At 35.6% G+C, this 12,465-nt stretch overlaps 2 protein-coding genes across 2 annotated transcripts in view; both read left to right on the top strand.

Moving 5' to 3' along the window:
- LOC144436302 (receptor-type tyrosine-protein phosphatase mu-like) overlaps positions 1 to 12,465 on the top strand; it is a 142,264-nt gene that overhangs the window by 44,570 nt on the left and 85,229 nt on the right. The window lies entirely within an intron of this gene.
- Positions 2,914 to 10,616, top strand: LOC144436431 (receptor-type tyrosine-protein phosphatase T-like). The gene is made up of 12 exons (XM_078125229.1): positions 2,914 to 2,976; positions 3,601 to 3,720; positions 5,468 to 5,619; positions 6,794 to 6,929; positions 7,123 to 7,272; positions 7,708 to 7,807; positions 8,080 to 8,159; positions 8,378 to 8,512; positions 9,065 to 9,181; positions 9,338 to 9,492; positions 10,072 to 10,207; positions 10,527 to 10,616. The coding sequence occupies exons 1-12, from the start codon at positions 2,914 to 2,916 to the stop codon at positions 10,599 to 10,601; spliced, it is 1,419 nt and encodes a 472-aa protein (XP_077981355.1). The 3' UTR covers positions 10,602 to 10,616.

The raw sequence follows: 12,465 nt of genomic DNA, 5'->3' as shown, positions 1-12,465 counted from the left end.
GGTTTACGTACTAGTAAAACCGGAGAACTGTAAGGAGAAGTAGAGGGAACTACCAAACCCTGGTCTAACAACTTATCAATTTGTCGTTTAATTTCCTCACGCTTATCTGGAGAAGCTTTATATGGAGGGCGAGATACGGTCTTACTACCTGGTTTTAAATTGATTCTATGCTTAATTATATCACAATATCCCAAGGTGTTAGTGTCATCAACGAACGCATCCTTATTTTTCCATAATACCTGTTGTAACTGCAATACCTGATCTGAGGTTAAAGTAGAATCTTCAAAATCAAATGCCTTTAAAAACTCCTGATTACTTAACCTATTTGGACGTACAACTGGCCCGTTGCGACTAACATTAGTATCAAAAGTATGGATATCAGTACCATCTGGCAAAATTCTGAAATTACCTAAACGGGTACCCCTCCTCAATTTTACAGGCGTTTCCCTACAATTCACTAGTCTAACCGGAACGCGCCCATTCTGCACAGCACCTAAAACTCTCGCAGTAGCAATACCAATGTGAGCAAGCGACATTGTGTTTGTAGTATGACCTACTATACCGTTAGGGTAATTCCCACGAACACGCGCCGATATAACACACTCTGAACGAGCAGGTATAGAATATGTCTTAGACGCGCGTATAAGGGACGATGGACGTAAAGTAACTTTGCGCTTCATAAAATCAATAATAGCTCCATTTCTACGTAAGAAATCATGGCCTATAATTAAATCCTGCTTCAACTCTTTGAGGACATAGACTTGCATAGTAATCGCACGATTAGTAAAGAAAACAGGAATTCTAAGACATCCTAAAATAGGCAAAGTACGCCCATCTGGCAAAGTAACTATCTTATAACTTGATTTGAAAAGCTTACACTTTCTTAACTTACGAATATTATTTAACAAAGACTCTGAAATTATTGATACATCGGAACCTGTATCTATAAGTGCTGATACTTTACGATCAAAAATACGCACATTAATTAAATTATCATTTACAATCATTGACTCTGGCAAATTAACACAATTGAGATTTAAAGATACTCCGTTGCGAGACCTCTCATCTGACTGCTTATACAATTTTCGTCTCGCAACGTTTACCCGTTTTTTGGAAAAGCATATCGGGCACCATTTCTATCACAAAATCTGGCCACATGGCCTATCTCCCCGCAATTGTAACACCCACGATCAGGATTTGCATAACAATTAGGACTTGAATGCCCTGGCTTATTACAAAATTTACAAATCTGCTTAGCCGTATTAACTTGTCGACCGCCATAACGTGGAGTTACTACTGGCGGTCTATTTACGTTAGAATAATTATAGCTCTGGCCTACCCGTGACCGTGGTCCAGCGTTTGCGTAGGGTTCTTGTCGTATTTGAACAGGCGTTGCTGGTACAGGGAGGGGCGTCACCGCCGCTGCTGATAGCTTCTCATGTAGAACTTCGTTCTGTTTTAGCAAAGAGTCGAAGGCTTGTTGTAAAACCTCTGTAGACGTGTCGGAAGTACGACCAGTTTTCAGTGCTTTGACATCATCGTCGAACCGTTCTACCACTTCTGCTGTTCGGGCGAAAGCCACGGCCTCCTGGAAATTGACCGGATCTCTGTTGACTACCGTACTACGTATAGACGGTATTAACCCCTGTAAAAATAAACTAAAAAGCTCGTTATCATTTCTGTTATAACGATAGCACATATCCCTTAAACGTGAGGCATATTTTTCGATTGTTTCTTTGTCCATTTGCTTAATTGTTCTTAGCTCTTGATCTATACGCCACTGTGGTGCTCTGTTCTGGAATCGTCCGATGAAAGCTGCACGCATGTTCTCCCAGTTGTTCGCCAGGTCGTCAGGCAAGGACGTGTACCATCTCTCTGCTTCACCAGACATAAGCAGACTAAAAATATTCAGACGTTGAATATTGTCAAACTGCTTAAGGACGACATATGCATCAAATTTACGCAACCATCTGGTTGGTATTTCATCTTCCTTCCCATAAAATTGAGGTGGTATGATATCGTTACCCACCGTCAAATTCTGCATTCTGTTGACAATGCGTTGTAGCTCTTGGTGAACCAGCCGTGCGTCTTGCCGCTGGCCTTGGTTGACCTCTGCTCCATTGTTTTCTGGCTGTGGAGCTTCTTGCTGGATATTCGGGTCTGCTTCTGCCATTACTGTAGGTGGCCGTTGACAAGGATGTAAATGTCGGTTTCTTCTCAGTCTTCTACCAGAACGTAATAACATTAAGTGGACCTGTTGGATTTTCCACCAGTGATGCGAGTCGTAGAGTTGAACGGTATAAGTATGGATAGTTCAGACGTTACACTCTAGCACTCACACTCTCATACTCTCGTACGGGATCGTTCAGGTCCAAGTCGGGAATTAGTCACAACTGAGAAGATATTTCGGCTTGCCAGAATCACCTAACCGAGTCCATTTCTCGTGAGCTCCTCTCCTGATTCTGGATGTTTTATTCTCATCTTAAGTATACTTCGAATACAATGGAATTTACACAACGACTATATAAATAGCAAGTCACACCCTAAGATCATGCCATCATAAAAGTTATTATATACTTTTCTCTAACCAATCATGTGAATTTCAGTTACATCATGTTTGCCCAGCTTCGTCATCGCCAGTCTATTTCTGACCTATGGCCTACAATGCCGAAAAGTAGAATTTATTCCCATAATTCCGAAATACGATATTTTGGATCGTAACAGTAGGTTTAATGATATCCTTACTTTGACCAATTTGGAATGAAACGTTGCTAAGAGAAGGCAATGTTCAGATAAAACAATGCTTGTCTTCTCTAGTGATGATGTAATGGGTTGAATGTGTGATAATTGATGTATGTACAAACATTTGAAATTATAGGACCAAATACCGAGACTATTGATGACGTATGGAGAATGATTTGGCAAAAGAATATCACTTCTATTCTGATGGCTACAAATTTAGTTGAGAATGGCAAGGTGAGAAATTGATTTGATATCACAATTAAGACTAGTTTGAGACGAGATAAATATTTATCAGTCTAATCTGTAACCACAATAGGGAATCCAGACTGAGCAAGCTCAGACGCAAAGGATTATGGGATTATCTGTGGTTATCGTAATACATAATCTGGAGCTACTGGTAAAATTAACCTCCCACAATGGTCAGGGTAAATCTGAATTGATTATTTGTGGTTAAAAACAATGTGTCATTGTTTACCATACTAATTGATTATTATTTGTTATCACATTTCCCACGATGCAACATTCAACATGGCGGGTTTGCAAGTTCCCTATTGTTATCACTTAATAAATTAAACATGTTTGAATATCAATTAATATCAATGAACTTTATGTGATATTTTGTAATTTCCATAAAATTTCCTTTAATGAATATGAATTTTATTAATTCGACTATAAGCAGAATGATCTAGTATTCAAGTTTATATCTATTTCTCTAGTATTGTATCAGCATATTTTGTAGGTAACACTTACCTAAATACAAATGCTACATATTTATTCCTTATTTATCAAGATCATCTCATATGCCAGTTAATTCTGTATTAGTTCAAACTAGTGTATGTATTGTATACCTCTGTGCAGGTGAAATGTCACCAGTATTGGCCTGATGAAGATGGCGTTTGGTACGGAGATATTTATGTATCAATAGAAAAAGCAGAAACGTTTGCCAACTACAATGTCAGGACTTTTCACATTCAAACTGTGAGTACCATTAAGCTAGCTAGACAAGTGCTATGATGATAGAATGGTACTTGTGATTGAAATATGTTTCTGTTGTATGGAAGTCATTTTTGTTATTATTGTCAACAGTTCATATAATGTTTAAGGTATAGACAAACGTTGAAATATGAACAATAGAATATCAATTTTAGGTATATTGTAATAATGAAAGTGTTGTCATTATGCTTACGGCTAAACATTACCCTATACATTGTCAATGAATTAGGGAGCATTCAGTAAATACTGGGGGGGGGTTGAACCAAACCCTGTCTGTGGTATAAAATGTATCGCTCCCTCTCGTCCGGTCTGCTAAAAAGTGACCCTCCTTCAATTTCCTTGCTCTAAAATATGACTCTCCCCCTATATCAATGAAAACCTTTTGTAAAATCGCCTCCCTATTGTGTAGTTGTTAGAGCTCAAGATTAGTAGTCAGACGGTCCTTGGTTTTAATCCCACTAGAGACAGGGATTTTTTCTGTAATAAGATCCTACCACATTGGTAGGCATTGGTTGTATTGCCACCACGCTGAGTTTATGTTAGTATTACATCAATGCCCGTGTTTGGATATGATTGCCTGAGCTGAAGGCCAGAACTCTCAAAGACTAGATGAGTACACAATTGAAACTGACAACCGAGGTCAACATCTCCATTTCATTACATTATCCCCAATAATATGTTGTTATGCTGTTCCCCTTTTACTACTGTGAGGCCCACTCCTCTCCTCACACCACAACTAATATGCTACATTTCACTGATATGTTATCATATTACTTTACAATGGTGGCAGTGGTGGGACATGGTAGCAGTTGAATTTAGAACCGGTGGCAGCAATGGGATCATGCCAAAATCACAAAATAATGCAAAGCTTAAATAGAAAATGAATCAAGGGAAAACGTCACATTGTGACCATCCACTAATTTCCATTTCTAGAAATATGACCCTCCTGAGGACCGATTTGTAAAATGTCAACCCCTTCTGTATTTCTTTTTTCTATTTTCTCATCTCGTTTCGGTCAAGTCTATCGTTGTCTTGTCATTTCCTTTTCTTGAGTAAAATTAAACTTACCATAAATATAAACAAATGTTAACCCCTCCCATTCCCTCGGCCCTCACCCTTGTAATTTCTGAAGGCTCCCTTCGATAGAATGAGTTATTTAATGCAATGTGCTATGTGACGTTGTCTTTACAGAGTTATGGCAGACATCAGACCGTTGACGAATAGTACCTGTTACAAACAGGGTAGTTATCCAACTGAATTGGATTAATAACACTTGGCACAACATGTTGGAACAGTAGAGATTTGTATTATATTTCATGGTTTGATAAGAACAGTTTTATGGCCTCTTTACATGTACATGAATTGCCAGGGGAACTTCAAATTTGTTTATGAACGTGAACTATTATGTAAAGAGGCCATAAAACTGTTCTTATCAAATGATGGAATGTAATACTTGTCTATCTGTATTTCCAACATGCTGTGCCAAGTGTTATTAATTCAATTTATTTGTTTACTTTCCATGTTTGTAATGTTTGTCAACGATCTAATGTATGTCCTTCTATTAACTGTTAATCAATAGTCAAAATAATTGGCATAACATAACCTACCTTTATGCTGTTAAATGAATTGCTTCATTTTACAGCATAAAGCTAGGTTATGTTATGCCAATTATTTTGATTGCACACTCCTTAATCAGTGGAGAGTAAGAAACTTCCATTCTGTTTTTCCCCAGGAGCACTCCGATATCCGTGTTGTGAAGCAATTCCATTTCACTGTGTGGCCAGATAAGGATGTACCAATGTATGCTACAGCTGTACTTGATGTCCTTGAACATTTTAAAAGTAGCATAGCAGAGAATGCAGGACCACCACTTATTCATTGCAGGTATATATATAATGACAAGTTATTACTTTATTTAACTTAACATTTCTATAAAAGTGTGCCAAAACAGACCCCAAAAATTCCATTGTGGGCTAAGAATGATATAGTCACTGGGAAGACGATATGTCCACAGTTACTGTTGTCCTCTTCATCCATCTTGCTGAACTCTCAATCACCTCAAAGTTGCGATAATTGTCCCCATACAACGTTTGAAATTTGGTTTTGCACGACTAAACGACATCTCGGAAATAATTTAATTTCTTCACAGTGAAACTCTGGGTGAACACACTGAATGCTTGTAATCGTGAATCGATGCAATCGGAAATCTAATTGTATTTTTAGAAGTGGTCAGTTACATTTCCTGGTAATTGTGTTATCTTCAAGCACAGACCGCTAATGCAATTTTCCTCAATCTTAAGTTACGGCTTTTTATAGCTCAGTCGGAGTGAAAGGTTGTATTTACACTATTTGATAAAATATATGTACTGGAATTATATATACAGGAACCTAGTTGTAAAATGATTTCAAATAGCGGGATGTTTACTCCAAGTTAATCGCATGGTTTGAAGTAAAACGACAGGTCTTATTAAAATTGAAACATTCTCTTTAAATTTTCTATAACTCTATTCCTAATCAATCATTGGCCTTTAACTGTATATGTTTTGGTTTCAAAAGTCTCTAGCCATTGAACATAGATTAACAGTACCTTTAAATACCACAGCCCATACATTTCACAAATATATTTCCTAAATTATGTGGATGGGTATTCATCATTTGCAAACGACAACATGCAAATTGTAAATCTATAAATTAATGCATTCAATGAATTGTCATTCGTCGAATTATAGTCTGATAATTTATCACATCAAAGTGTCGACGTCGAAATGTTTAGATAAGGAAGTACATATGCCAACTGTTTCTCAAACGTGTGTAAAACACAACATAAATTGATTACATATCTTATGTATGAAACTAAAAGTGTGAACATGGCAAATTTATTAGCAAGTCATAAGTTATGTTAGTAGTTCTGCCGTCAAATCGAAATCCTGGGAGCCACTTAGGGAGTGTGTGTGTGTCGGTGTGGGGGGGGGTGTCAACGACTAATGTTAATGTACGTTTTCCAGCTTAGGCATGCCATATTATAAAAAAATGTATATTTTACTGTATTTGTTCTTAGTGCTGGTGTTGGTCGTACTGGTACCTTCATAGCCATTGATGTCATGTTACAAATGGCTAAAGAGGAAGGAAAGGTTGACATCTTCAACTTTGTGAAAAAGGCCAGAGAGAATAGGATGTACTTTGTTCAAGTAGAGGTAAATTTCTTTCAAATAATAATAGTCATATAAAACGGTGCACCAAAGCGTCATGAAAGTAACTTTAAGGATTTAAACATTCCATGAATTCATGTGTAATATAACCTCCCCCCCCCCCTCCCATTCCTATATCCTTATCGAACTATACTTGGTTACAGCTGTTACCATATAAACTATGTTTGTTATAATATAGGACCAATATGAGTTCATCCATACAGCGTTGATGGAAGCTACTATTTGTGATAGTACCGCCATTCCAGCGACGGACTTCAGAGTACTGTTTGGCAAGTTATGCAGAGTGGACAAAACAACTGGTAGAACACCTTTGGAAACTGAATGGGAGGTTAGTATGATGCCCAAGTGTTGTAATGTTGTGTACAGTACAAAGAAACTGCTAGAACACAAACGTTTGTTTTTACAATATATTACAGTGGTTGTTTTGTACGTAAAGTCAACCATATAATTTCATTCCAACAGTTTGGACAATACTTCAGTACCTAGAAATAGGTTTATCGAGCGTTTATTGCTAGATTGAAACCTTAACTAGGGCACTAACTACGAGGAAACAAATTTGTGTTTCGTTTTGTATATTAAGCACTAAAGTATAGAGATAAACACACGCCACTTGGACATATCATGTTCCAGGCCAGATTCTTGAAGACACTAAGTATGAGGGAAAAAGAATTAAGCCTTACACAATTACATATACCTAATCCATATGTTTTGATGTGGCAGTGCTTATTATCTAATAAATATTAATTTATTTCATTTTATTCAGAATCTCGGAAAGGTGAGCCGTGTGCCCAACAAAGATGAATGCTCTGTAGGTTCATCCAAGGAAAATGCCAACAAAAACAGGTTTTCAGACATTTTGCCATGTAAGTACGCCCCAGTTTATGTCGTTGTCTTCCATTCGACATCAGCTAATGAAATATCTATCCAGTTTGTGTTTAGTACATAGTATGATAGCCTGACCATCCCCACGGACACAACTATTATAGAACATATTCATGTGTTTTAAACCACAATCAATTTACCGATAATCAATCTTAACGGAAAGATTTATGCAGTTTTTTAGATTTTTTTTTCAATCCTTTTAATTGGTAGTATTGGCATTTTTTACTTTCTCTTTTCCCTTCAATTGATGCAGTCAATAGATCTCGTCCTCATCTAATGACAGCAGTCAAGGTACCGGATTCTAATAGTTATATCAATGCTAGCTTTGTCAGTGTGAGTAATCATTCAATTTGTTCTTTAAAAAAGAAAAATCAAGGATGATAAATTTAAATCGAACTTTCCTAACATTTTTAGCTGTAATTCTAAGAAATTATGTATCGTTTTACAAGTTGTTCATTTTCTGTAAATACATACTGTATTGTCCAGTGTTACAGATTCCCTAAGTTCATATATTATTGCTTTTCTTAAAGAATATTTTTCATTGTGCATAGGCTTACACTCAGAAGAATGCTTTCCTGGTGACTCAAATGCCAATGCCAAACACAGTCATTGACTTTTGGAGGATGGTGTATGATTACAAATCTTACTCCATAGTTATGTTGAATGATATGGACTCCAATGACACGGTAAGTTATTTTGACAGATTGGATCTGTCATTGAAGGTAAAACAATCAACATGAATAGATTTAGGCACATTTCTTGTTGGTGTTGGAGACACAAACAGTTATAATGCCTAACATATGAGAATTTTATGTAACAATTTACTCAACAACAGAAGACATCAAACGATGAGCCGATCTGAGTCGACAAAGCAGACCGTCTAGGCAAAAAAAGTGTTTTCAGATACCAACTTCTTGAACCGTCCCACCTTACACAATATTGCAGTTTCGTGACATACCTTAAGTTTGTGTGTCAAACACCATATGAAATTGTAACATTGTGTAAGGCGGGAAGTTTGAAAGTATTAAGTTGGTATCTGAAAACATTTTTTACCTTGACTGTCTGTTTTGTCGACTCAGACTGACGCATCGTTTGATATGTTCTGTGTAAGAATACATTGTGGAATAAAATCGTCAAATGGTAAGCCTTTCTTGACAGAGTGTGGTATCCTTTTTACCCTTTCACCTCATATCACTTAATATCATATTGAGTAATCGTCCAAATCTTTGTTACAACAGAGTATTGGCCAGTACTGGCCTGAAGATGATGCCATGAATATTGGACCATTCCGAATTAACACTTTAAGTCGAGATGTAAAGGGAAGCCTTATCGTCAGAACATTGCAACTCACTAACGTAAGTTATATTTTAACAACCTCTACTGTACCTTGAAACTGAACATTGTGACAGTATGGTATACTTTGACACCTTCGAATTATATATATATATATATATATATATATATATATATATAAGTCACTTATGCATAAATTACCACCCTCCCTTTAGCAGAGTGGAACTACTCGGACAATCCAGCAATATCACGTGACGGGATGGACAGCTGGTCAGGATACACCAAAACAGAAAGGTTTGTTCATAGACATTATGACAATGGTTGAGAAATGGCAACAACAAACAGGAAACGGACCTGTTACTGTACATTGTATGTAAGTATTCACATTATTGGACCTTATAATTGTAAAATATGTGTCGTTAGATTATCAACGTCCAATGCCAAGTGTCATAGTATGTCTGCCATTTCTTGCTCTTATCAACGGTATTTGCCAAATGAATCGTCCATCGAGATTTTAGTTTAAAACAAACAATAAAAGTTGTTAATATACATAATTGTGCTAAAATTCGTTTTGATTCGTTTTGATACTTTGTTCAATCGAAGAGCATGGAATCATTGATGTACTGTAATTATCAAAATAAAATCTATAGTTTTTAATGTATTAAATTAAAGTCTATCTATAGTTGTTGTTGTTGTTGTTGTTGTTGTTGTTGTTGTTGTTGTTTTACGTCCATTTAATATAGTAAATGTTTTAATGACTGCATAAAATGTACGAAGTTTCTGTCGTTCTGCTCAAGTGATTTCAAGTACTTACATTTCAGTATACCTGACACGAGTAGCAGTATAGATAGTATATATTAAATTTTCACCTGTTTTCATAGTCAAGTCTAACTGCATAATTGACTTGACGTGCTTGAATACACTTGTAATATCCCATATGACTGTGTCGTAGAAATGGTATTGGTCGTAGTGGTGTGTACTGTGCTGCAGTGTCAACATGTGACAGAATCAAAGTAGAACAAATAGTGGATGTATTCCAAGCTGTCAAGACACTCAGAGCCAACAGAGCCGATATGGTTGAAACCATGGTAAGTTCAAATACAAAGGCCAAGGTCATAAAACGTGTACATATATGGTGACATTTGAAATTACGTTTATGTGTGTTTAAAGTAGTGAATTGGCCATAATTTTGGTGCTTTTCACATAAAATAGCAAGTATGTCGTAATATAATTAACGCTACTCTAAACCAGGAATCATGTGAACCTATTTTGAATGGATCGGTAGAACTATATTGAATTCCGTGTTTTATGTGTATTTTTCATATCAAAGGACACCGTACAGAAATGCAGTCTCCCAGCTTACAGCATTATTAATGGTACTAATATATATTTTCTACTTTGTTTCAGGAGCAATACAGATGTTGCTATGAAATCGTTTTACAGTACTTTGAATCGTTTGACACATATGCTAACTTCCAATAAATGTGGATCTCGCTCATTGAAATCATTACACATCTATTATAGAGGGCCGCTTGTCAAATTTAATAATATTAATATAATATTTATCAGGTAAAACTTAAACACCATTTTGACCATTGATGATATACTGACAAATATACAAGATAGACATTATTTGTATCACCATTTGTGTATTTTAAACCGAATTAACATTATTATGGATCAAACTATTCGGCTTGATTTTTATTAATTTCATGACCTGTTTTTTACTATGCGTTTTAACTTACAATTCAACTGTTGTGGGAATATATACACACTGTGTGCATGTTATTTACATATTAAACTACACGTATTGTCGTCAAGAAATTTTATGACTTTTTTTCACTTTCGATAATTAAACTAGTTAAGCATTTGCAGTGCAGTGTGTCAAATAATGTTAGTTCAGGAAAGATTTATATTATGGATTAAATGCCATTTATTTTGAGAATGTATCGTATCAGTATATACAAATGGAAGAGAATCCATTTTTTAAAATGTTTACATCAAATTTATGAAACAAGATTGTTTTATGTCGTCACCGAAGATGTTCATATAATTTCTGTGATGAGTAATAACAAAGCACTGCGGTGAAATTATATGAGTAATGATTGATATTTGACGAGTGTATAATCTATTTTAAGGAAAAATAAACTTTTGTTACACTTTTAAATGGAACTATGCATAAAGATAAACTTAAATAAATATAAATACGAAATATGTTTTAATGTGATTCAGGTGTAAGTTACCCCGGTATATACTACCTACAATGACGTAATGAACTGATTAACAATATTCAACAACTCTAATTTAGACTAAACAAACATATTCATAAAACATGGTTGACAATACACTTTTTGTGTATTTTTTTAAATATAACTTTGTAACATAACCTGAAATATAATAGATCCTTTTTAAATGCCCAGAATTACAATTATTAAGAACTATAACAATATCACAAATCCTCAAATCTTAAACTACAAGTAATTGATACTTTTGAACACCAAACTAAAGACTCAAGGAAACACACACACACACACACACACACACACACACACACACACACACACACACACACACACACACACACACACATTTATATCAGCCATCACTCATTGTCTGTATGGTTCTGTTGGACTGTGACTGCCAGATCAAACGATTTAGGCAACTCCTTGAAATTGTGATTAGAAGTCCAGAGGTCATTATATAGATTACAAATCAAATAGACAGAATTGTTGCTGCTTCTGACGTTAGGAATGATTGTTGTTATGGTGATACTTGTTAATTGTTTGTAAAATACCAGACTTTGACCCGAAACTTATGTTTACAATAGACGTACGATTAGATGGCTGGTCTTGTAAATCAGCATTGAAAGGCTAACATCATGGTCAGTTTGACACCTATTAATTAGAACATAACGATATTTGATTAGCTGCAACCAAGTCTAGTTGACAGTCCTGGTTAAGAAGCCTGATAGGGCTGAACAACACTAAGTATCTTACAGTCTGTGGAATATAGCTAGTCATGTGTCATAGATTGATGAGATTTAATTTAGAGTCAGGAATATTGGGGAGGTTTTCGTCTTCAGATTAAGACAATGAAATTGCCAAGTCATTGAATGTATGTATAATGTAAGATTTGGATAGTGGGGAACAATTTGTGGAAATAATGGCTAAATACTGCTACTGATATTGAATATATAAAGAAATATTTCAATTGATAATGTGCCTATGTCAAAAACTTTCTAAAGAGCATACTACATATTATCTTTTTTTATTCAGGAAAACGAGTTCTACATCAATATTTAAATATATTTCAAACTGATAGACAATAAAATTAGTACATTGTTTCT

The sequence above is a fragment of the Glandiceps talaboti genome, chromosome 6 (genome assembly GCF_964340395.1).
Source record: "Glandiceps talaboti chromosome 6, keGlaTala1.1, whole genome shotgun sequence".
Classification (NCBI taxonomy): Eukaryota; Metazoa; Hemichordata; class Enteropneusta; family Spengelidae; genus Glandiceps; species Glandiceps talaboti.
This window is presented reverse-complemented; position numbering and strand designations above follow the sequence as displayed.